The sequence below is a fragment of the Eurosta solidaginis genome, chromosome 3 (assembly GCF_040869045.1).
Source record: "Eurosta solidaginis isolate ZX-2024a chromosome 3, ASM4086904v1, whole genome shotgun sequence".
NCBI classification, from domain to species: Eukaryota; Metazoa; Arthropoda; class Insecta; order Diptera; family Tephritidae; genus Eurosta; species Eurosta solidaginis.
In genome coordinates, this window is record NC_090321.1 from 260,460,097 (window position 1) to 260,486,868 (window position 26,772).

Genomic DNA, 26,772 nt, shown 5'->3' on the forward strand with positions numbered 1-26,772 from the left:
TAAGAGGATTTGCAGTAAATTCGTTACAATATAGATTAGATTGCAGATCCATAAATGAATATATGCATGTAAGTTTATATATATCATCTTATACAAAGTTCAAAGTATCGCGCCAACCCAATAGAAAGAAACAAGCCAAAAAAGTAAATAACCAGCTTTAGAAACCAATCTCAGCAAGTTTGCTCACCACATGAATTTAACATAACCAAACGCACCTATTCAATTTAAAAATACGCCATAACCCTATTCAAAATAAAGCCCCATTGAGCATTTTTAAATAAAACAAATAATGGAAAACGGCAAAAGCTGCACGTTTCACACTTAATGAGTTTCCCTAAGATCGGGAAATAACTTGCACTTATGCCTTTGGCGTTTGACAGAAAATCGGTGTCAAGTATTTATGTTGTTGTTAAGAAAACTCCTAAGAATAACAAAAACCTGTGCGTTCAAAGAAATATAACAAGAAAGAAAGACAAGCAAATGTATATGTAGATAAAACGTCAAGTAATCTATTTTTAAAAATCATTCATGAAAGACTCTGTATATATCGTCGCCACCGCGGTAAATGCTGCTAACTAATGGAAAGACAGTGGATTTTTGTATATAAATAAAGTTCTTAGGCTCGGTTTTTCAGTAGTTGGTTAATCTAAGCTTAAACTAAACTAAGTTTGCTTAAATTCTAGTCAAATTTAAACTCCAGAGCAGTTTTTCCGTCACTGTTTAAAGCCGCCTTTGGGGTAGGCTTTCTTCTGCGGCAATATTGGTATTTTTATTATCTAGATAATTTGTAGATTCGGAGTTTGTTTTCCCAACAAACAGGGGAAAAAAATTCCGGAGGTGATATCCAACATCATTATTTAATTATTCATAAACCGTCACATTTATTTATTTTTTAAATTATATATATTTCATTTTATTTTCGGAAAATACTGCAATATGGAATCTTACATTTGAGTCCAGTTAGAGAACCATATGTTGTTAATTAAATTTTTTCAACTTAAGTTATAGCATTTTTTGCTTTATAAAAACTTCGCCCTTTTGCTGAGTACGGTATGATTCTCGAGATGAGCCACTGTTTCGAAACAAATCTTGTGAGTTTAGAAGTATGCTAGTTATCAATATGAGCTCTAATGGTACTCAAGCCCAAATGCTTGTTGGGTATATTCGATGCCATTTCGAAAAACGCAAATAACTGATAGGTTAACTGGAGTTTAACTCTGCCAGATCGGCCGCTTAAGCTCAGCTTAAACTTCAGTTAGAGTAGACTGAGAAACTGCAGAAGAAGTTTAAGCGTAGTTTAACTGACAAACTGAGTTGAACTTGTACTGAACAATTGGACCGTGTAAAAATTAAAAAAAAAAAATATACATATATATGTATAGAAAATACCAAAAAATACACTGAAGATGTCACAACGACGAAACATTTTTGTTTACAAAGGACAGGGGCGGAGGGATGCGCTTGCATATCAACGAATGTGGAGCTAAGATTGCACATGCGTAAAAATTTACGAACTTCGATAAAATTTGGAGGGGATGGAACTGTATAGTATATTTTTGTACTATTGTAATGAATTGTTCATTTTTATTTTCAGTATTTAATTAACAGGTCCTACCTCAATCAAAATATACAAGTAAGGAAAACTCCCTTAATTTGTACAAGTACGGGCGGGATGCGTCCGAAAACAATCCCGGAATTATCTCGAAATTTGTCCACAAACAATCCCAAAGTGATCCTTATACTGTTCCAAATTTGTTCTGAAATAATCTAGAAATAAGTCCCAAGTGATCCCATAACCGTCCTGACATTGTTCGGAAATAGTCTCAAAATTATTCCAAAAATAATCCGCAAGTGTGTCCGAAAGGATGTTTAAACTGTCCCAAAAATTCTCCCAAAACAGTTTCGAAATGATTCTGAATTCTTCCGAAATGATACCTAAAATAGTTCCAAAATGAAATTGTTCCGAAACGGTCCGGAAATAGTGTCGAAATAATTCTACCCGAAATGTTCAAGAAACAGTGCCGAAACAGTCCAAAAATAATCCAAGAATATACGAAACAGTTCCATTTCCTTTAAATTTTTTTCGATGTCCCGCTAAGTTTACGCATGGGCAAAGATGAAATATAGATCCATATTAACTATTCAGCTATTCAGCTAAGATAGCATGATGTTTCCACTTTTAATTGTCTTCTTCTAATGAAAAAAAAACGTTTAGTCCGCGTTTCATTGTGTGAAGCGATATGTCCTTGTTTTAAGAGAAAAATAGACAAGTCCCGTTATTACTGTCGTTTTTATTATACTCAGCGTGCCTTGCACACAGAGTATATTAACTCTGATTGGATAACGGTTGATTGTACAGGTATAAAGGAATCGAGATAGATATAGACTTCCATATATCAAACTCATCGGTATCGAAAAAAAGTTTGATTGAGCCATGTCCGTCCGTCCGTTAGCACGATAACTTGAGTAAATATTGAGATATCTTCACCAAATTTGGTGCACGAGCTTATCTGGACCCAGAATAGATTGGTATTAAAAATGAGCGAAATCGGGTGATAACCACGCCCACTTTTTATATATATAACATTTTGGAAAATACAAAAAACCTGATTATTTAGTAAATAATACCCCTAGAATGGTGAAATTTGACATGTGGACTGATATTGAGACTCTTGATAAAAATTTGAAAAAAAAATTTTAAATGGGAGTAGCGCGCCCACTTGTGATAAAATCAATTTTACAAATATTATTTATCATAAATCAAAAATCGTTAAACCTATTGTAACAAAATTCGGCAGAGAAGTTGCCTTTACTATAAGGAATGCTTGGAAGAAAAATTTAAGAAATCGGTTAAGGACCACGCCCACTTTTATATAAACGATTTTTTAAAGGGTCGTGGACGAATAAAATAAGCTATATCTTTGCAAAAAGAGCTTTATATCAAGGGTATTTCATTTCCCAAGTGGATTTATAACAGTAAATACGAAAAACTTCAAATTTTAAAAAATGGGCGTGGCACCGCCCCTTATATGACTAAGCAATTTTCAATGTTTCGGGAGCCATAACTCGAAGAAAAATTAACGGATCGTAATAAAATTGGGTACACAAATTTTCCCTATAGCAGGAAATATTTTTAGAAAAAATGGACGAGATCAGTTAAAGACCACGCCCACTTTAATATAAAGATTTTTAAAAAGGTCGTAGACGAAAATAAGCTATAACTAAGCAAAAAATAGTTTGAATCAATGATATTTCACTTATCAAGTTTTATTGTAAGAGGAAATGGGGAGACATTCTTTTTAAACGGGCGTTGCCACGTGTTATGTAGAAAAGTAATTTTTCTGAAATGAAATGTACAATTGAAGCTCACGCTGAGTATATAATATTCGGTTACACCCGAACTTAGACACCCTTACTTGTTTTTTACCGCACTTGCTTTTATTTACTTTTAAAATAAATACATTTTTATCACCGGCCTTTCAAATAATAAAAAGGTACTAGTTTATTTTCGCCGATAATGACTCGCGGATGATATTTAGATATCAGAAGCTAGACTAAGTTAATTCTCTTATTACACATTTTTCCAGGGTGCTGAGCATTTTGTTTACACCGGGTAGATGGTAGAACGCGGAAGAAAAATTTTCAATTTTCTGGTGAGCAGCTTTTACCACGTAGGTGACGATGTGTACATAGTTTCCATAAATTTGTATGCTTCTATATTCTGAAAAACAAATAAAGAGGTGACATGAGGAAGCAGATTCCGAGATGTAAATTTAAGCGAAGTGTTAATGATAAATAACAAGTGAGGTAGCCTAAGCTCATCTGGAACAGAATATTTTTTATAGCTTCTATAAATATGAAATTACATATCAAGTACTTATGGCCCGATTCTGAGTACTGCCCAACAAAAATCGAAAAAAGAGAAATATATAGTTCTCAAGTTTATATCCATCATTCTCTAGTTATTATTCAACTTATAGTTGTCATGTTGATATCCATGGTGGAATAACCAGGTGAAGTAAGCCGTCAATTGTCTCCATTGTGAATTCATACATGTGGCGAATGTTTGATAAAAACGTTCGCAATAGTAAACAGCCTCGATCACCTGTTTAATCGCTGTTTGATTACTTAAATCATTTGCTCAATAGTCTTTCTCAAACATTTTTGTAGACGACTGGTACATTACATTATTTACATATTTTAAAATGTTCGCTTACCTGGCTGCTCACATTAAAATCTATTAGCTAGATTTTAGAAATAAATAATAATAAGTAGTCTGATTTTCTGTAGACACATTTAAAAGAAAAGCTGATTTGAAACACAAATGGGCAATTCAAGGCACTTCAATTTAATAACCGCGAGCAAAAAACAAACCTTTCTTCCATTCTCTGGCCATTCGCGACAACCGTTCTCCCTGTCAGCAATTATTTGACAGGTAGGTATGGCAATGGAGGAATAGAAAGATTTTTGACTTGTATGAATTCACAATGATTGTCTCGCTCTAAATTCTTCTTTGTTCTGTCATTCGGCTATCTGAAAAGTTTTCACCAATGTTGTCCCCGAAAAAGTGATGTTTTTTGCATTTTTCAGGAGTAAAATATGGTAGTTTTAGTACTTTTTCACATAATATCGATGGGCCTTTACTTGATTTAATTACAGAGATTCATCATTTGGGTATCTTTGTTGTTGGCTTCCATAAGTAAGGCCGTGCTAAACTATTACGTTCATATTGTTGATGTTTCCATTATATATGTATGTAAAATTTGTTCCAAAATATTTAAACATGTCTTTGTTAACCCTCCGATGAGTGACAGTTCTGAACTTCACGGGCGTGTGAAAAGGTCCCTACAGACCTTTTTTTGTAAATCATGTTTTTTTCATATAAACAATTTTTTTTTGATTTTTTTTTTTTTTTTTTTATTGTTTATAACTAAATTCTACATACAAAAATAATTTTTTCAATTTTTAAATTTTCTGTTTTGCTTGAATTTTCTTAAGATTATTATAAAAAAGTTTAAAAATTATTGTTGCTGAGCGTGTACTTCTTGTCCCCCGCCCCGTGCGCAAGTGTTGCAGCGATGTAAAAGTGTGCTATGTTCTCCGCAAACAGCGTTGCCGCAGCCGAAGCAGTATGCCCGCGTTTTCCGCTCCCGCCCGTACTCAGAACGGCAAAGGCGACATGACGGTCTACTTGACCTAGCCGCAAACGACGGTGCACTGCCTTCCATCGGTCTTGGTAATACCTGAAATGAAAAGAAAAATAAAAAACAAATAAATATATATTCTATTCTTGAATTTGAAGATGTTTTTCTTACCCTGACATCGAATGCTTCCATTGCATTGCGTATCCTTGGATATGAGGTTATATGGTTGGTCAGGGCACGTTCTTCGATATTTGGTGTGGCCAATTATTTCGTTAGCAGTAACAAGAACGACCGCCGCCTGTCACTCCTTTTTATAGGCTTCATTTCGTTGTAAATCGTAAAAGCAACCAATGCAGCGACGTCCAGCATATTATAAAACATGGCCAACGGCCATTGTTGTGTTGCTCTTTTGCAGCTGTAAGTGCCTAGCATTTGATCCATGGTATCAACGCCGTATTTGTTGGCGTTGTAATCTAATATGGCATAGGGCTTCCGATTCTCGGTTTGCTCGTCAACGCGGCAGGTGTAGTGCATTGTGGAGATCACGTTCACCACTTTATTTTTTTCGGCACGTATGAGCATAACGCTATATCCCCTTCGTAGAACCCAAATAATGTACTATTGATGGTACGATTTGGGTTCTTCTTGAACTCCTGTGGAATGAATGTTTTATTGTAGCGCACTGTACCAACATATGCGGTCTTCCTCCTCATCAAAATACGCTCCAAGTCAAGAGTGGTAAAGAAATTATCCGCGTATATAGTACGGCCAGAATCTAAATATTTTTCCAAAAGATCCTGCACTACGTTCTGCCCTTGGTTTATCTCCCGTTGTTGGTTTGGCAGTTTTCCAGAATATATCATTCCCTTCACAGGATAATACCTCTGTGAGTCGCATAACCACCATAATTTCAAATCATATTTAGCTGGCTTTGACGGAATATATTGTGCGAAGCGGGTGCGGCCTCTGTAAGGGAACAACTGCTCATCAACTGTTAGTGTTTCATGAGGAGTGTAAGCTGCTGCCAAGTTATGTTGCATCATTTGCTAAATATCGTCAATAGCCGCAGTTTTGCTGTTGATGACTCGCTGTTGTTGAGTATTTCCATTGTCGAATCGAATAAATTGCTTTATATATATGAAGCGATCGTACGACAACGCAGCTTTGTATATTGGGCAACGCGTCGCGCCCCATAATTCCATAGCTGGTTCATGGTTTGATCTTGTGAGTCCAGCATACAAAAGAATAGCTACAAAGGCGTCAAACTCCTTCACTGTCACTGGCTTCCACTCCTTTTTCTTCGTGGGATTCGCCAAATTCCATGCAGCTGTAACCTCCCTGCCTTTACGATTTGTTTCACGTAGCACTAAGTGTATTATTTCTTGTATCATGATTGAACGCATTATTGTATAGGGGTCGTGTATATTTCCTGTTGGTCCTGGTTTCTTTCTTGTGAAGTCGACAACGTTATGATTACGAGTGCGTGATGTTGGTGGTGCTTTTTTACTCCATTGGGTGCCATCTTTACCAATATAGTAACTTTCATTCGTTTCCTGTCCATCATTTTCTTCCTCTTCATCATCGTCGTCATCAGTATCATCATTTAGCTCGACGTATCCTTCAGTTTCGGCATCTGACTCTTCAGCAGGTTGGTATGTGCGATCTTCATCATTCTCAACTTCATAATTATCAATTGCAGCAATATCAATTTCTTCATCCATAAAATCAGCAAATCTACTATCAACTGCAGGCCTTTCATCCGCAGTCATTTGCTGGTAACGTCTACTACGGCGTACAACAATTTCAGCAACGTCCAAATTACTTGCATCTGCAATATTTATATTTTTCTTTCTATCACACACGATTTTACTCTTCGCTGTCTAAACTTTGACTGATTTGTTTTACGAAAGTACAACTTCTTTTATACTCTTTCGTACGTCTATCTGAACTCAAAGACATTAGGGATGATGATAAAAACAAAAAATTCTAAGAACTGGTTTATTGCTAGTAGTATAAAATTAGAATATTGTGCCTTTCCTTGAAATCAATAAAGAAAGCTGATTTGAAACACAAATGGGCAATTCATGGCACTTCAATTTAATAACCGCGAGCAAAAAGCAAACCTTTCTTCCATTCTCTGGCCATTCGCGACAACCGTTCTCCCTGTCAGCAATTATTTGACAGGTACGTATGGCAATGGAGGAATAGAAAGATTTTTCACTTGTATGAATTCACAATGATTGTCTCGCTCTAAATTCTTCTTTGTTCTGTCATTCGGCTATCTGAAAAATTTTCACCAATGTTGTCCCCGAAAAAGTGTTGTTATTTACATTTTTCAGGAGTAAAATATGGTAGTTTTAGTACTTTTTCACATAATATCGATGGGCCTTTACTGGATTTAATTACAGAGATTCATCATTTGGGTATCTTTAGTGGCCGAAGTAGGAGTAATTTCAGTTTGAAAAGGCAAAAAGGTCCCTAGGGACCTTCTCCCTCTTCACAAACTATTCGTTTTCACGACATATCCAACAAGGATTTTAGCCTGTGCAGCGCTTCTGAAGACTTTCTAGAAATATTTTTGCAATTCCTGCATCAAGAACACCAAAACTGTCGTATTACACCTTATTTAGGTAAAAACATCGTTAAAACAATGGCTTTCTAAATATAGTTACAAACAATTTTAACTCACTGTTGTTGTTTTGCGCTAAAAATCAGGCCACTAAGATAAGAGGAATGTTGCAGTATCGATTGTAATTTAGAATAAATGAATCCGGTTCGATCGGATCAGCATCTTCTGGTTCTAGGCCGACTGCCGCGAGGCTATTACGTCCCCTCTCATATTTTAGTAAATATATAGCTTCTCCAAACTCAATTGTCAACCTCACCTATCTGTGCAGAATCCTATTTTATTAACTGCCGAGGCTCTGGCGGCCCCGAACTCCTCAATGATCTAGGGGGTGGGAGGGCGGAATGGCCTAGAAGGTCGCATGTGGTCATAACAAATCGTTTCCCGAGATGGTCGGGCTGTATCTTCATTGTGCTTGTTACCGGAACGTACCGGATCTGCATCCGGCAAAGGACCATCAACATCGATAACACTCCCCAAGGCCTCTTTATCGCTACAATAACAACAACAACCAGAATTTGGCATTTGCTTTGGCTAACGGTGCTGGCACACTTTGCAAGTGAAATTACTTTTCCCACTCTTTGGTAACTTTTCTAACATTTTTCGCAATTAAAAACTGCAATATAACAAACGAATACGACACAAAATATGTTATAAAGTATTTTTGTTGTATAGGGAGAATGTTTTTAACAGTGCTTCGCGATTTTGTATATGAATGGGCAAGGCGAAATAAACTTCAATTGCCAAGTCTGAAGTTCCTTCATATTTAAAACACAACATATTGGTTGATTGTGGCGATGTTACTGGAATGCATAAGCTTGTGTTAAACGCATCTATATGAAAAATTTCATTGGAAAAACTAAAAAGAAGCACAACGTAAATTGGAAGCGAAGTTACGCCTTACATCCCCTCGGAGAAAACACGCACCAAGTATTTTTTCTTATACTCAGCTGAGCAGAGCTCACAGAGAATATTAACTTTGTTCGCATAACGGTATCCGTAACGGCATAAACTAATCGAGATAGATATAGACTTCTATATATCAAAATGATCTGGGTGAAAAAAGAAATTCATTTAGCCATGTCCGTCCGTCCGTCTGTAAACTCGATAACTTGAGTAAATTTTGAGGTATCTTGATGAAATTTGGTATGTAGGTTCCTGGGCGCTCATCTCAGATATTTAAAATGAACGAAATCGGACTACAACAACGCCCACTTCTTCGAAAATTTCGAAAAAGTGCGATTTCATTACCAAAGACGGACAAAGCGATAAAACTTGACGCAAAATAGAAAATTAGTAAACTTTTGGACAATGGGCGTGGCACCGCCCACTTTTAAAAGAAGGTAATTTAAAAGTTTTGCAAGCTGTAATTTCGCAGTCGTTGAAGATATCATGATGAAGTTTGGCAGGCACGTTACTCCTATTACTATATGTATGCTAAATAAAAATTAGCAAAATCGGATGACGAACACGCCCGCTTTCAAAAAAAATTTGTTTAAAGCCAAATTTCAACAAAAAATTTAAAATCTTTACAGTATATAAGTAAATTATGTCAACATTCAACTCCAGTAATGATATGGTGAACAAAATACAAAAATAAAACAAAATTTCCAAATGGGCGTGGCTCCGCCCTTTTTCATTTAATTCGTTTAGAATACTTTTAAGGCCATAAGTCGAACAAAAATTTACCAATCCTTGTGAAATTTGGTAGGTGCATAGATTCTATGATGATAACTGTTTTCTGTGAAAATGGGCGAAATCGGTTGAAGCCACGCCTAGTTTTTATACACAGTCGACCGTCTGTCCTTCCGCTCGGCCGTTAACACGATAACTTGCGCAAAAAAAGATTATTCTTAACTAAACTTAGTTCACGTACTTATCTGAAGTCACTTTATCTTGGTATAAAATATGGCCGAAATCCGACTATGACCACGCCCACTTTTCCGACATCGAAAATTACGAAAAATGAAAAAAATGCCATAATTCTGTACCAAATATGAAAAAAGAGATGAAACACGGTAATTGGATTGGTTTATTGACGCAAAATATAACTTTAGAAAAAACTTGGTAAAATGGGTGTGACACCTACCATATTAAGTAGAAGAAAATGAAAAAGTTTTGCAGGGCGAAATCAAAAGCCCTTGGAATCTTGGTAGAAATACTCTTCGTGGTATGACATATATAAATAAATTAGCGGTACCCGACAGAAGATGTTCTCGGTCACCCTGGTCCACATTTTGGTCGATGCCTCGAAAACGCCTTCACATATACAACTAAGGGCTTCACATATACAATGAGGGCCTTTTAAAACCCTCATTAATCTTTTAATTTGATACCCATATCATACAAACACATTCTAGAGTCACCCCTGGTCCACCCTTATTTCGATATCTCGAAAAGGCGTCCACCTATAGAACTAAGGCCCACTCCCTTTTAAAATACTCATTAACACTTTTCATTTGATACACATGTCATACAAACACATTCCAGGGTCACCCTAGGTTCATTTTGCTAAATGGTGATTTTCCCTTATTTTGTCTCCAAAGCTCTCAGCTGAGTATGTAATGTTCGGTTACACCCGAACTTAGCCTTCCTTACTTGTTTTTTAATAGTTTATTTAATTTATCACTAAAGTCTGGCAGTTTTTTGGATGAATGGGAAATTTCGTACATTCAACCAATTCATAAGAGTGGCAATAAAATGAAGTTTCAAAGTTTTAAATTGTTTGAGAAAATTGTTATGGCTAAAATATCATTCATGGTTAATCGTTATCTAAGTTCTTGTCAACATGGTTTTGTTCCTGGACGTTCCATAGAGTCTAATCTCACTGTATTTTCAAATTATTGCATTTCATCATTCACGGATGGCTGTCACGTTGATTGTATTTATACTGATTTAACCAAAGCTTTTGACAGAGTATCGCACTGCGTACTATTTGGTAAGCTAGAAAGATGGGGATTTCATTCCTCATTTCTACAATGGATAAGTTCATACTTATCCAATAGAGTCAATTTCGTCGTTATTGACGGTGTGCAGTCAGCACCTTATGTGGCTACACCGGGCGTGCCTTAGGGAAGCATCCTTGGTCTACTCTTTTTCATTATGTTTTTCAATGACGTAAGTGCTTTTTCAAGCAATGTCGTCATCTCATGTATGCTGATGATTTAAAAATCTTTTTGAAAATTAAAAAAGTCTGATGTTTCTACCTCTCTGAAGTTGGCAAGACAACTTTTACGTGGAAAAAAATTACCTATTGGGAAAATTGCCGTGAATTTGCCGTAATTTATCCGTGAAACAAAAAAATTTGCCGTGGTCATATTTTAGAAAATACAGGGTGGCACGCCAACTTCACGTGAAGTTAGCGTGCCACCCTCAGAAAACCACCTTAGAGACCAGCTAGGAAAATAATTCTTGCACACGAATTTGCCGTAAATTTGCCGTAGGTAAGTGGCATATTATATAATTTCGAAAAAATAAAATTTAACTTTTTTTTACGGTGCACCGCCAACTTCATGTGAAGTTAGCGTGCCACTTTTCGAAAACCACCTCAGACACCAGTTAGGAAAATAATTCTTGCACGTGAATTTGCCGTAAATTTGCCGTGAATTATCCGTGCAACAAAAAAATTTGCCGCGGCCATGTTTTAGAATATACAGGGTGGCACGCCAACTTCACGTGAAGTTAGCGTGCCACCCTCAGCAAACCACCTTAGAGGCCAGCTAGAAAAATAATTCGTGCACACGAATTTGCCGTAGATAAGTGGCATATTTTATAAATTCGAAAGGCGTGCAGTTGATAGTAGATTTGCTGATTTTATGGATGAAGAAATTGATATTGCTGCAATTGATAATTATGAAGTTGAGGATGATGAAGATCGCACATACCAACCTGCTGAAGAGTCAGATGCCGAAACTGAAGGATACGTCGAGCTAAATGAAGATACTGATGACGACGATGATGAAGAGGAAGAAAATGATGGACAGGAAACGAATGAAAGTTACTATATTGGTAAAGATGGCACCCAATGGAGTAAAAAAGCACCACCAACATCACGCACTCGTAATCATAACGTGGTCGACTTCACAAGAAAGAAACCAGGACCAACAGGAAATATACACGACCCCTATACAATAATGCGTTCAATCATGACACAAGAAATAATACACTTAGTGCTACGTGAAACAAATCGTAAAGGCAGGGAGGTTACAGCTGCATGGAATTTGACGAATCCCACGAAGAAAAAGGAGTGGAAGCCAGTGACAGTGAAGGAGTTTGACGCCTTTGTAGCTATTCTTTTGTATGCTGGACTCACAAGATCAAACCATGAACCAGCTATGGAATTATGGGGCGCGACGCGTTGCCCAATATACAAAGCTGCGTTGTCGTACGATCGCTTCATATGTATAAAGCAATTTATTCGATTCGACAATGGAAATACTCAACAACAGCGAGTCATCAACAGCAAAACTGCGGCTATTGACGATATTTAGCAAATGATGCAACATAACTTGGCAGCAGCTTACACTCCTCATGAAACACTAACAGTTGATGAGCAGTTGTTCCCTTACAGAGGCCGCACCCGCTTCGCACAATATATTCCGTCAAAGCCAGCTAAGTATGATTTGAAAGTATGGTGGTTATGCGACTCACAGAGGTATTATCCTGTGAAGGGAATGATATATTCTGGAAAACTGCCAAACCAACAACGGGAGATAAACCAAGGGCAGAACGTAGTGCAGGATCTTTTGGAAAAATATTTAGATTCTGGCCGTACTATATACGCGGATAATTTCTTTACCACTCTTGACTTGGAAGGAGAGATGATGGATAGTTGATTTTGAAATCCCAAATTGGTTTAGCCATTCTTGAGTTATGATTTTTTTTTTCAAATTTTGAATTTTTTCTAAAAAAAAATCATAACTCAAGAATGGCTAAACCGATTTGGGATTTCAAAATCAACTAACTATCAAATATATAAAAAGAAAGGCTAAAAAGTGTGTTAGTTGGTCGCCGGTATTTGAAGAGATGCGTCGGTCGATTTTGCTCAAACTTTCACACAAGTTGCGTAAACCTCACGCGGTGGTTACTACATAGGTTTGGTTGCGATCGACGTACAGGGTCTCGAGATATAGGCCGAAACGTGTTTATAAAATATGGATAACAAATGAAATCTGTTGATGTGTGCTTTAGTAGAGGGTAATTTTCATACCCCTGGGTGACTAAGGTCTCGAGATATAGGCCAAAACGTGGGCCAGTGAATGCCTAGACAGTGTTATGCAATATGGATATCAAATGAAAGCTGTTGATGAGTGCTTTAGTACAGAGTAACATATTATCCAGAGACGGACTGGCACTGGGATTAGGACTAGGACGGGGACTGAGGCTCGGAGTGGGACTGGGACTGGTACTGGAATAAAATACATACCACCCTCTGGGACAGGCAATAAGGGATGCAGAAGAATGAGAAGAAATTGAGAGAAGAGAAAATAGAGGAGATTGAGAAAGAGATAGAATGGGACGAAGATTGAGATAGATGAAGCGAAAAAGACGGAGGGAGGATTGAATAAAAGGATTAGGAAAAAGTGAAGAGGGGGGAGGGCAGAGTCAGACGGAAACAGCTTATTAAAATGTATGCAGATAGCGCAAATTTAGGGCAGGACAACGTCTGCCGGTTCTTCTAGTAAATAAATAAATAAATAGTAGCTCCGCTTTTCAAAACAGTTCCATCAATGCGACATCCAGAGACACCTTTTGCCAAAGTAAAATCTTATTTTGGAAAAATACCAGCTCTTTAAAGCCCTAAAAAATTGCCATATTCATAACGCCCAATTCGTAAACACATTTTTACATTTACACATTATTCTTACTTATGTATACTGGCATCGGTTATTGGTGCCTTAACCTAAAAAATTTTATAACTTCATAAAATAGTAAAAAATTTCAATACTAAAAATATAATCTCCAACATGTGAATAAATTCGCTAACGCAAAAATTTATAGATTGTGGGTATGGCGGAAAACCAACTAAGGCTTTGCTATGACTTCAGTAACCGATTACGTTGACTTCCATGGAGTTGGTTGGATCACATGTTTTACACGGAATTTGTCAGGGCCTGAAAGTAATTATTCCGCAATTTTCGTTTTATCTCATAATCTATTCATACACGAGGGAACTTTAGAGGCGTGATCAAAGTTTCGTCTCACAACTTAAGGCATTTAAATGGGTACCACTTTCATTGCATACAATCAAACATTATTTTATTATTATTTTATTTATTCGCAATCATAACAATTTACATATTTGTACATGATAAAATTAAAAACATGGCCATTTCGACTGTGCCTGTGGAATTTCACCATATCTCAACTGATGTTTCGAAAACGACCTATAACGAAATGTTTCGAAATTCGGTGTTCTGTCGAGTAAGGATGATATTCCAGTCAACAGTCAATTTATAATAACACTCGTCATTGTATATTTAAGTCTAAAAATTTTCGAACTTGTGTATTTGTTATGTCTGTAAATAAACTCGGAGTCCCGGGTGTCTTACAACCACCTTTTACCACCGCATAAAGCAGGTTATTCCAAACGGCCCCTGCACCAGAATCCCCAAAACTGTCAGCACTTACACTAGTACTTACAGCACAAATGATTGTGTTTGCTAAAATCATTGGTGGCTGTAGCTTCGCATAATAATTTTGGCATTCACACTTTTCTATTATACGCATTTGAGTATATAGCAGAAGAGGACTAGGACCCGTAACAGTTGCAGTTACCGAACCCCATCCACTAAATCGCATTGCCATGCCCGGTACTAACTTGGAATGGCGACGGTTTATAGATTTTACTGTCACAGTCTCTTGAAATCGATTCACTTTAACTACAGCTATATCCATATATGTTGAGGCTGGATTATAACCAGGATCATATTTAATATCCTGCACATCGCGTCGTTGCCCACTTGATTCGCTGAATTTACGTATATCGGTTACACCAGCTAGAACGAAGAATTCGTTTTTTGGTATTTCAAATACGCAATGTGCAGCTGTAACCACCGAGTACATAGTGACTATGGAACCAGAGCAAATATGACCGGAATTACGAAATATTGCTACTGAATGTGGGCTTCGCTCTATTTCAATAGTTTCGCCATTTATAACGCGAAATTGCGCATTCGTATAGGACACAAGGCACCTAAGAGCGACACACAGGATCGCGAAATTACTGCGTGAATTCATTGTAGTTTTAGAACTTTTGCACCACGTTTTAAGAATAAAATACATCGAGATTAATTTTGTGGCCGCTATTTATACCTATATAATTGAGTCATGTGATTAAAAAGCAAATATTTTCCAGTCAAAATTTCAGGAATTCTAAGTAACAAAAAAAAAATTTATTAAAGCTATACAATAATCTTGTTGGTTGCACTCGGTACATTTTAAATAAATAAATAAATGTAGGGCGCGATAACCTCCGAAGAGATTTTAGGCCGAGCTTATCTTCCAATTTGGGCCGTGCTTCTTTCAATTTTTCCTACAAATTGGCGGGACGAGACCTACATGTTTTTAAGCCGACTCCGTACGTTATCTGCACGGCAGACGAGTTTTCACTTTCTAATTGAAACAACTTTTTTCTTAATTTTTGATTGTTACTCTGCCCGGGAGTTGAACCCAAGACCCTCGGTGTGGTAGGCGGACCATGCTACTATAACACCATGGCGGCCGCTTCGATCCATTATAGCTTGTGGAAATTTTCGATACAAAAAGCTTATTAAGCGTTTATATTGACATTTCCGTATACATTCTTCATTATCTTATAACTTTAAACGAGCAATTCTTGTATCTATATCTATATCTTAAATCTTATAAAATAAAGTCGCTAAATGCCATGTATGCACATAACTTCACACAGAATGCTCCCATTTTAAAACGGTTTTTTGCATTTGAAAGCTTAGCTACGTTAGATGGTACAGTTAATACAATTTGAAGGTATATATTATAGGGGTGTGGCAAATTGCCAAAATGTAGTAAAAAATCATAAAATTTTTGTTTACACAGCTATAACTCATAAACGGAAGGATGGATTTGAAAAATTCTACTTTTCAGTAAAACTTTGAAATATTTACCTTCGTTCTGCATCAAAAAAATACTTGATTCCTTTCTTATATCAGCCAAATGGTTTAAACAAAAGTAACATTTTTACCAAAAAATTCGTGTGTGTGATTGTTCGGTGTCAACTATGCGAGCAAATTACTTTTGAGTGAGACATAATGCGACACATACGTATATACACATAGCATTCGCTGCGTTATTTAACTTCGGCCGTAGGTTTATAGGTATGTACTATGTATTTTCATATCAGCTTCACATACATATGTATGTACATACACAAATAATAATAAATGGTTAAGAATGCATACATCTCTTGAAAAATACTCTTTCGTTAAAAATATTGAACATTTCCTTAAAATTCTTAAACAAAAGTTTATTTTTTTGGTATTTTTGCATGTATCACTAGCACTACGTAGTATAAAACACAGTCGATTTTTCTGTCCCTATGTCCCTTTGAATGCTCAAACCTTTAAAACTACGCAACGGATTTTGATGCGCTTTTTTTTAGTAGATATAGTGATTGAAGAGGAAGGTTTATATGTATAATAACATCCATTAAATAGTGGAGAAATGCCTTTATTTTTGAAGTTTCTAATGTGATGTATATATATAAAAGAAAGTGGTGTTAGTTACACTATTTATAACTCAAGAACGGATGAACAGATTTGGCTGAAAATTAGTGGAGGGGTAGCTTAGAACCAGGAGACAGACATAGGATACTTTTTATCCCGTTCTGGCTAGGGTCTTGAGATCAAAACGTGGACTTAGGTAATCCTGGGATATGTTTGTCCAATATGGGTATCAAATGGAAGCTGTTTACGAGTACTTTGATACGGGGTATTTTTCGTAACCGTGGGTGACTAGGGTCTCGAGATATAGTCCAAAACGTGGACGCGGGTACCCCTAGAATGTGTTTATAGAATATGGATAACAAATGAAAGCTGTTGATGAGTGCTTTAGTACAGGGTAGTTTTCATACCTATTGGTGACTAGGGTCTCGAGATTGAGGCCAAAACGTGGACCCGGGTACCCCTAGAAAGTGGTAATACAACATGGATAACAAATGAAAGTTGTTGATGAGTGCTTTAGTACAGGGTAGTTTTCATACCTATTGGTGACTAGGGTCTCGAGATTGAGGCCAAAACGTGGACCCGGGTACCCCTAGAAAGTGGTAATACAACATGGATAACAAATGAAAGTTGTTGATGAGTGCTTTAGTACATGATAATTTTCATACCTATGTATTTGTGACTAGGGTCTCGAGATATAGGCCAAAACGTGGATCAGGCTAACACTAGGATGTGTTTTTACATTATGGGTATCAAATTGAAGCTGCTGAAGTGTGCTTTAGTACAGAGTAATCTTTATACCCCTGGGTAACTAGGGGATCGAGATATAGGCCAAAACGTGGACGCGGGTGCTCCTAGAATGTGTTTATAGAATATGGATAACAAATGAAAGCTGTTGATGAGAGCTTTAGTACAGGGAAGTTTTCATACCTATTGGTGACTATGGTCTCGAAATATAGGCCAAAACGTGGACCAGGGTAACACTAGGATGTGGTTTTACATTATGGGTATCAAATTGAAGCTGTTGATGTGTGCTTTAGTACAGAGTAATCTTTATACCCCTGGGTGACTGGGGTCTCGAAATATAGGCCAAAACCTGAACCCGGATAACCCTAGAATGTGTCTGTAATATGGATATCAAATGAAAGCTGTTGCTGAGAGCTTTAAAGTAATTTTCATTGTGATATTCGATTTAGTCGCATCAACCTGGCAAAACTGATAAATATGCATACGAAGCCGAAATAAATACATGAATTAATAATACCCACATACCTATTTACATACGTCCTATTCGATTTGCCTGAAATTTGATATATAAATGTGCCTATATTAGTATTTACGATCCTTTTTTTCCGGGAAGTAGACCAGAGATGAGCTGGGATTGGTATTAGGACTAGGACTGAGACTCGGAGCGGGAATGGAACTCGGAATGGGACTGGAACAAGATACATACCACCCTCTGGGATTGGCAATAAGGGATGAAGAAGAATGGGAAAAACTTCAGAGAAGAGAAAAGAGGGAAGGAGACTGACAAAGAGATAGAGTAAGACGAAGATAAAGATAGATGAAGCGAAAAAGACGGAGGGAGGAGAGAATAAAAGGATTAAGAAAAAGTGAAGAGGGGGGAGGGCAGGGCCAGACGGAAAAAGCTTATTAAAATGTATGCAGATAGACCAAATTTAGGACAGAACAACGTCTGACAGGTCTGCTAGTCTAATATATAAAATTCTTGTGTCACGGTGTTAGAGGCTTAACTCCTCCGAAACGGCTGAACCGATTCTCATGAAATTTTGTGAGCATATTGGGTAGGTCTGAGAATCGGCCAACGTCTACCTTTTTTTCGCTACGTGCCTAGGGTCTTGGATCAAAACGTGGACCCCGGTACCCCTAGAATGTGTTTATACAATATGGATATCAAATGAAAACTGTTGATGAGTGCTATAGTACAGGATAATTTTCATACAACTGGGAGGCTAGGGTCTCGAGATATAGCCCAAAACGTGGATCAGGGTAACACTAGGATGTGTTTTAACATTATGGGTATCAAATTGAAGCTGTAGATGTGTGCTTTAGTACAGAGTAAGTTTTATGCCACTGGGTGATGTAGGCCAAAACGTGGACCCGGATACACCTAGAAAGTGTTTTTACATTATGGGTATCAAATTGAAGCCGTTGGTGTATGCTTTAGTACACCGCTTTACACCGCTGGGTGACTACGGTCTCGAGATATAGGCCAAAACATGGACCCGGATACACCTATAATGTGTTTTTAAACGGTTTTATTTAGCTTGAGTTGACAGGCAGGCCGCATGCACGGCCGCACGGCCGTTGTGAACGAATCTTGTAATTGAAATTTAAGTAACTTCCCGATAAGCTACAAACTTGAAACTTGGAATATAGTTCAGAACCCGATGACAATGCCATAATAAGAAAAAAATCGCCGCTAGGTGGCGCAAGGATCGAGATATTCGCAAAATTCGCATTTGTGGTACGATTTGGCTCATATTTGGAACAAATATTGCATACAGTCCAGTAGAAGTGACATCAAAATATTTTGGAGTTGGAGGAGGGACAAGCATACGTGGCGCAGAGTCGAGTAAAGGCTTTGGAAGGATTATGTATTGAGGACTTAGGTTGTAACAAATTGTCAGGAAAGAATCCTTGTAATAATGAGTCACTAAATGAACTAAATATAATGAGAAATAATAGGCAATTAAATAAAGACTAAAAACTTGAAAATAGAATATTTTAAAAAAATTTTTAAGTTAAACGGTTTTAATGAAAACAATACTTACATGAAATAATAATAATACGAAAAGCTAGAAAATAATTAGGAAGGTCCTAGGTACTAGTCATCACACTCCTCTTCAATCTGGGGCGTTGGTCAGACAAATAAATAAAAGCGTTGGACGCGTCAAATTTCTATTGATAGTCATATATAAGACCAACTGAACCTTAATCAGGTTATGCTACGCCTCACATTATTAGAAATTTCTCTCGCTCAACGCTTTTATTTAATTGTCTGAACAACGCCCTAGATTGATGGGGTGTGTGATGACTAGTAAATAGGACCTATCTAATTATTGTCTAGCTTTTAGTATTATTATTTTTTCATGTAAGTATTGTTTTCAATAAAACCGTTTAACTTAAAAACTTTTTTTAATTATTTTATTATATTATGGGTATCAAATTGAAGCTGTTGATGTATGCTTTAGTACACCGCTTTACACCGATGGGTGACTACGGTCTCGAGATATAGGCCAAAACATGGACCCGGATACCCCTAGAATGTGTGTGTATTACGGATATCAAAACAAAAGCTGTTGCTGAGAGCTCTAAAGTTCATTGTGATATTCGATTTAGTCGCATCAACTGGCTAAACTGATAAATATGCATGCGAAGCCGAAATAAAGACAAGAATTAATAACACCCACATACCTATTTACATATGTCCTATTCGATTTGCCTGAAATTTCGTATATAAATTTGCCTATATTAGTATTTACGATGCTTTTTTCCGGGAAGTATACCAGAGACGGACTGGGACTGGGATTAGGACTAGGACTGGGACTGAGACTGAGACTCGGAGTGGGACTGGGACTGAGACACGGAATGGGACTGGAACAAAAAACATACCACCCTCTGGGACTGGCAATAAGAGATGAAGGAGAATGAGAAAAATTGAGAGAAGAGAAAAGAGAGAAGGAGACTGAGAAAGAGATAGAATGAGACGAAGATGGAGATAGATGAAGCGAAAAAGACGGAGGGAGGAGCGAATGAAAAGATTAGAAAAAAGTGTAGAGAGGTAGGGCAGAGTTAGACGGAAAAAGCTTATTTAAATGTATGCAGATAGACCAAATTTAGGGCAGAACAACATCTGCCTGGTCTGCTAGTATTTGTATATTTGTATGTTTGTATAGCTGAACGATCTCGGGAACGGCTCAACGATTTAAATGAAATTTGGCACAGAGATAATGTATCACCTTCTAAAACTTTCTACCTAGGTGTTGACACTCAGAATGTTTCACAAGGTTGTCACCTATTCGAAATTTAAAAAAAAATGCATGAGATATGCCGATATGGGTATCAAACGAAAGGTATTTCACTCCGCATTACAATAGGGACATTTTTGAGTAGGGTTGCCACCTATTCGAAATTTAAAAAAAAATTGCATGAGATATGCCGATATGGGTATCAAACGAAAGGTATTTCACTCCGCATTACAATAGGGACATTTTTGAGTAGGGTTGCCATTTAGGGTTGTCACCTATTCGAAATTAAAAAAAGTTGCATGAGATATCCCGATATGGGTATCAAACGAAAGGTATTTCACTCCGCATTACAATAGGGACATTTTTGAGTAGGGTTACCATTTAGGGTTGTCACCTATTCGAAATTAAAAAAAATTGCATGAGATATCCCGATATGGGTATCAAACGAAAGGTATTTCACTCCGCATTACAATAGGGACATTTTTGAGTAGGGCTGCCATTTAGGTTGTCACCTTTCGAAATAAAAAAAAAAATGCATGAGATATGCCGATATGGGTATCAAACGAAAGGTATTTCACTCCGCACTACAATAGGGACATTTTTGAGTAGGGTTGCCATTTAAGGTTGTCACCTATTCGAAATTAAAAAAAATTGCATGAGATATCACGATATGGGTATCAAACGAAAGGTATTTCACTCCGCAATACAATAGGGACATTTTTGAGTAGGGTTGCCATTTAGGGTTGCACCTATTCGAAATTAAAAAAAATTGCATGAAATATGCCGATATGGGTATCAAACGAAAGGTATTTCACTCCGCATTACAATAGGGAAATTTTTGAGTAGGGTTGCGATTTAGGGTTGCCACCTATTCTAAATTAAAAAAAATTGAATGAGATATGCCGATACGGGTATCAAACGAAAGGCATTTCACTCCGCATTACAATAGGGACATTTTTGAGTAGGGTTGCCATTTAGGGTTGGGGTAGTTGGATGAAATAGTACTCTACTTACTCATATTCTATTAAAGCTTTAAAGGAGAACATTAAAGTTAAAAATCTTAGTAAAAAATCCTACACATGATTCGACTTAATTTTCTTAATTGCACACACGCTAATAAAATTGAACTGCAATATCAAGGCACCGTGGCAATTTCTAGCAAAGTATATTTAAATGCATATTTTTACCAAATATGAAATGAATAATTGCATTTTCTCACAGATTACTATTAGAAAGATTTCTCACCATAGCAAAACGACATCTAACCATTTAACTACTTACCAACAAATGGCGCTTAGGGAAGTAAGTTGACATTTAATTAAACTAACTGATAGTTGTCATTCGTGAAATTTGCAAGTTTTTGGAATGTAATAAAATTGTGAGACTTTCATAGTGTATAACTAAATAAAATGTTTGAAATTAATAATTCGGCGCATGAAGATACTCGACCTAAATATCTTAGTTCTCGATTTCACTAAATGTCATAAGAATCCCTTATACTTAGGCTGGAATTACCCATTTCAAATTTTTCATTCCAGTTCATTTTGCGGTTAGTGTTTGATAAAAAAAAAAAATAAATGTAAGGCGCGATAACCTCCGAAGAGATCTAAGGCCGAGCTTCTCTTCCAATTTGCGTCGTGCTCCTCTTGATTTTTCCCTACAAATTGGCCGGACGGGACCTACATGTTTTATGCCGACTCCGAACGGCATCTGCAAGGCAGATGAGTTTTTACTGAGAGCTTTTCATGGCAGAAATACAATCGGAGCGCTTGCCAGACACTGCCGAGGGGCGACCCCGCTTAGAAAAATTTTCTTCTAATTGAAAAATCTTATTTCTAAAATTTTGATGTTGCTTTGCCCGGGAGTTGAACCCAGGGCATACGGTGTGATACGCGGAGCACGCTACCATCACACCACGGTGGCCGCATATTAGTTAGTGTTTGATATGTTTTCGAAATATATTTTTAAGGAAATCAAATATTGGTAAGTAAAAATATATAATATATGTACATATAAAAAAGTAGTGTTTGATTACTGATGACATGTAGAACAAAGTATGTTATGCGGCATACTCGAAGATTGCCGAGCAAAGCTCGGTCGCCCAGGTACTAGGAGCCTAATAAGTCTATTTAATTTATAATTATAGTGGAAATTTTTAATTAGTTAAACAAACCAATTTGCTCTAATATAAGAAATTCAAGGTGTTTATGCTTGTAATTGTTCGGTTATACATATGTGTAAAATGGCCCAATTTTTAATGAATAAATGCAAAAAAGTACAATAGGGTACACTTAAATGTAAGTTGTATCCTTTTCTAAACTGCTAATATGGTCTATTGTATACTGCCACAAAACCATAGTTGGGAGCAGTGCACTAAATTCTGAGCAACAACACAACGTTAATTTGGTATGGATTCAAACGTCTGTTCATCTTTCACATATTCGTAAAACTAGCCTATAACCGCGTCACCGTCGGCACGATATGCCAATATACGATCCTGAAAAAAGTACCGAGACCGTCCAGAAAATAATTGTTGGCGAGAAAATGAGGGAAGACTTGTTTCAATAGCAGTCTATTTAATTAATAAATTTAAGTAATTAACAATTCAATTGTATTTAAAGAACAATGTTTTATGTAAAAATAAACAGAACAGAAGAGATCAGCTTTAAAAAGAATTTGTATGCTTCTTCCCTTTTTATACCTTTCATGAACATGAAATGATATATTAACTTTGGTTTGTAACGTTGAGAAATATAGAAGATAGACTCACCATTAAGTATACCGAATTGATCAGGGCGACGAACTGAGTTGATATAGCCATGTCTGTCTGTCCGTCCGTCTGTTTGAACACAAACTAGTCCCTCAAATGTTGAGATATTTCAATGAAATTTGGCACAAGGATGTATTTTTGTATTATATTAGACATTTGTCGGATCCGGTAGGATCGGACCACTATATCATATATCTCCCATACAAGCGATCGTTCAGATAAGACTATTTTGGTCATTCCTGCCGCAATTTAGAAAGTATAAACGTGAAACTCGGTGATATATATTTTAATATATCACAGAAGATTTTCTGAAAAAATCACTTTGATCGGAGCTATATGTAGTATATATCCCATACAACCGATCGTTCAGATAGAAAGATCTTTGGCAATTTCTCCCTTAATTTCAAATATAAAAACGTTAAACTTGGTGATATGTATTCTAATATATCATAAAAGATTTCCTGTAAAAATCATTTCGATCGGAGGTATATATAATATATATCCATACAACCGATCGTTCAGATAAGGGGTTTTTTGCCATTTTTTTATATTTATCTTAAAATCGTTGTTGTTGTTTTATCGACCTTCATGGTTAATATTTAAATAATAGTCAAGCTCTAGGCCAGATCAAATGAAAGGTATTAAAGAGTATTTTATGAGGGAGTGGGCCATAGTTCTATAGGTGGACGCCATTTAGGGATATCGCCATAAAGATGGATCAGGGTTGATTCTAGAATTTGTTAATGAGTATTTTAAAAGGGAGTGATCCTTAGTTCCATAGGTGCACGCCGTTTCGAGATATCGCCATAAAGGTGGACCAGGGGTAACCCTAGAATTTGTTTGTAAGATATGGGTATCAAATGAAAGGGGTTAATGAACATTTTAAAAGGGAGTGGTCCTTAGTTCTATAGGTGGACGCATTTTCGAGATATCTCCATAAGGGTGGACCAGGGGTGACTCTAGAATGCGTTTGTACAATATGGGTATCAAACGAAAGGTGTTAATGAGTATTTCAAAAGAGCGTGGGGTTTAGTTCTATAGGTGGACGCCTTTTCGAGATATCGCCATAAAGGTGGACCAGGGGTGACTCTAGAATGTGTTTGTACGATATGGGTATCAAATTAAAGGTATTAATGAGGGTTTTAAAAGGGAGTGGTGGTAGTTGTATAGGTGGTCGCCTTTTCTAGATATCGGCATAAAGGTGGACCAGGGGTGACTCTAGAATGCGTTTGTACAATATGTGTATCAAACGAAAGGCGTTAATGAGTATTTTAAAAAGGCGTGGGGCTTAGTTCTATAGGTGGATGCCTTTTCGAGATATCGCCATAAAGGTGGACCAGGGGTGACTCTAGAATGTGCTTGTACGATAAGGGTATCAAATCAAAGGTATTAATGAGGGTTTTAAAAGGGATTGGTGGTAGTTGTATAGGTGGTCGCCTTTTCGAGATATCGGCATAAAGGTGGACCAGGGGTGACTCTGGAATGCGTTTGTACAATATGGGTATCAAACGAAAGGTGTTAATGAGTATTTTAAAAGGGAGTGGACCTTAGTTCTATAGGTGGTCGCCTTTTCGAAATATCGCCATAAAGGTGGACCAGGGTGACTCTAGAATATGTTTGTACGATATGGGTATCAAATGAAAGGTGTTAATGAGTATTTTGAAAGGGCGTGGCGCTTAGTTCTATAGGTGGACGCCTTTTCGAGATATCGCCATAAAGGTGGACCAGGGGTGACTATAGAATGTGTTTGCACTATATGGGTATCAAATTAAAGGTATTAATGAGGCTTTTAAAAGGGAGTAGTGGTAGTTGTATTTGTGAAGGCGTTTTCCAGATATCGACCAAAATGTGGACCAGGGTGACCCAGAACATCATCTGTTGGATACCGGTAATTTATTTACATATATAATACCACGAACAGTATTCCTGCCAAGATTTCAAGGGTTTTTTATTTCGCTCTGCAGAACTTTTTCATTTCATTCTACTTAATATGGTAGGTGTCACACCCATTTTACAAAGTTTTTTTCTAAAGTTATATTTTGCGTCAATAAACCAATCCAAGTACCATGTTTCATCCCTTTTTTCGTATTTGGTATAGAATTATGGCATTTTTTTCGTTTTTTGGTCATTTTCGATATCGAAAAAGTGGGCGTGGTCATAGTTGGATTTCGGCCATTTTTAATACCAATACAAAGTGAGTTCAGATAAGTACGTGAACTGAGTTTAGTAAAGATATATCGATTTTTGCTACGGCCGAGCGGAAGGATAGACGGTCGACTGTATATAAAAACTGGGCGTGCTTCAACTGATTTCGCCCTTTTTCACATAAATTATAATAATAATAAGCCCCTACCAAATTTCACAAGGATTGGTAAATTTTTCTTCGACTTATGGCATTAAAAGTATCCTAGACAAATTAAATGAAAAAGGGCGGAGGCACGCCCATTTTGAAATTTTCTTTAACTTTTGTATTTTGATGCACCATATCATTACTGGAGTTGAATGTTGACATAACTAATTTACTTATATACGGTGAAGATATTAAATTTTTTGTTAAAATTTGACTTTAAAAAAATTTTTTTTTTTAAGTGGGCGTGGTCGTTCTCCGATTTTGTTAATTTTTATTAAGCATACATATAGTAATAGGAGTAACGTTCCTGCCAAATTTCATCATGATATCTTCAACGACTGTCAAATTACAGATTGCAAAAGTTTTAAAGTACCTTCTTTTAAAAGTGGGCGGTGCCACGCCCATTGTCCAAAGTTTTACTAATTTTCTATTCTGCGTCATAAGTTCAACTCACCTACCAAGTTTCTTGCTTTATCCATCTTTGGTAATGAATTATCGCACTTTTTCGGTTTTTCGAAATTTTCGATATCGAAAAAGTGGGCGTGGTTATAGTCCGCTATTGTTCATTTTAAATAGCGATCTGAGATGAGTGCTCAGGAATCTACATACCAGATTTCATCAAGATACCTCAAAATTTACTCAAGTTATCGTGTTAACGGACGGACATGGCTCAATCAAATTTTTTTCGATCCTGATAATTTTGATATATGGAAGTCTATATCTATCTTGATTCCTTTATACCTGTACAACCAACGGTTATCCAATCAAAGTTAATATACTCTGTGAGCTCTGCTCAACTGAGTATAAAAATATACATAAGTACAAAGGAAGAGTGTTTAAGGAACTAAAAAACAGTAATGTAAACAAAATATTACACAAACAACAAAACGTTAATTTATAAGTAGGCGACGCCAAACATGATGAAATGTAGAAACGGACAAACTCTCACGGACCAATGTTATTGCTGCTTATTAAATTCCTGTAGGCAGAGGCGCACTTCTCTGTATCCGCTTTAAAATTCATGCGTTGATCTCTTAGAGTATTAATGATATGCAGCATCTCTAATGTAAATTTCTTTGTATATCCTCTCTCTGTTTGGAGTATAGCTACGTTTTCTAAATTTGGAGAATGACCGGTGGCTCTGCAATGTTGAGTTAAAGCCGTTTTGTTGTCATTAGGCTGGCCGCTGTTTTTTATGTTAGATTTATG

The 26,772-nt window shown here is 36.8% G+C and overlaps 2 protein-coding genes across 3 annotated transcripts in view; both read right to left on the reverse strand.

The window, feature by feature from the left end:
- Nucleotides 1-26,772, reverse strand: part of Khc (kinesin heavy chain) — a 111,214-nt gene that overhangs the window by 42,261 nt on the left and 42,181 nt on the right. The window lies entirely within an intron of this gene.
- LOC137247122 (uncharacterized) lies at nt 2,676-8,977 on the reverse strand. Its single transcript, XM_067778196.1, has 2 exons — nt 5,316-8,977; nt 2,676-5,243 (listed from the first exon to the last, which is right to left on the reverse strand). The coding sequence occupies exon 1, from the start codon at nt 6,911-6,913 to the stop codon at nt 6,191-6,193; it is 723 nt and encodes a 240-aa protein (XP_067634297.1). The 5' UTR covers nt 6,914-8,977; the 3' UTR covers nt 2,676-5,243; nt 5,316-6,190.

Bases quoted from the DNA above. Each gene is read 5' to 3' on its own strand.
- LOC137247122 (XM_067778196.1), bottom strand. From the start codon at position 6,913: ATGACTGCGGATGAAAGGCCTGCAGTTGATAGTAGATTTGCTGATTTT.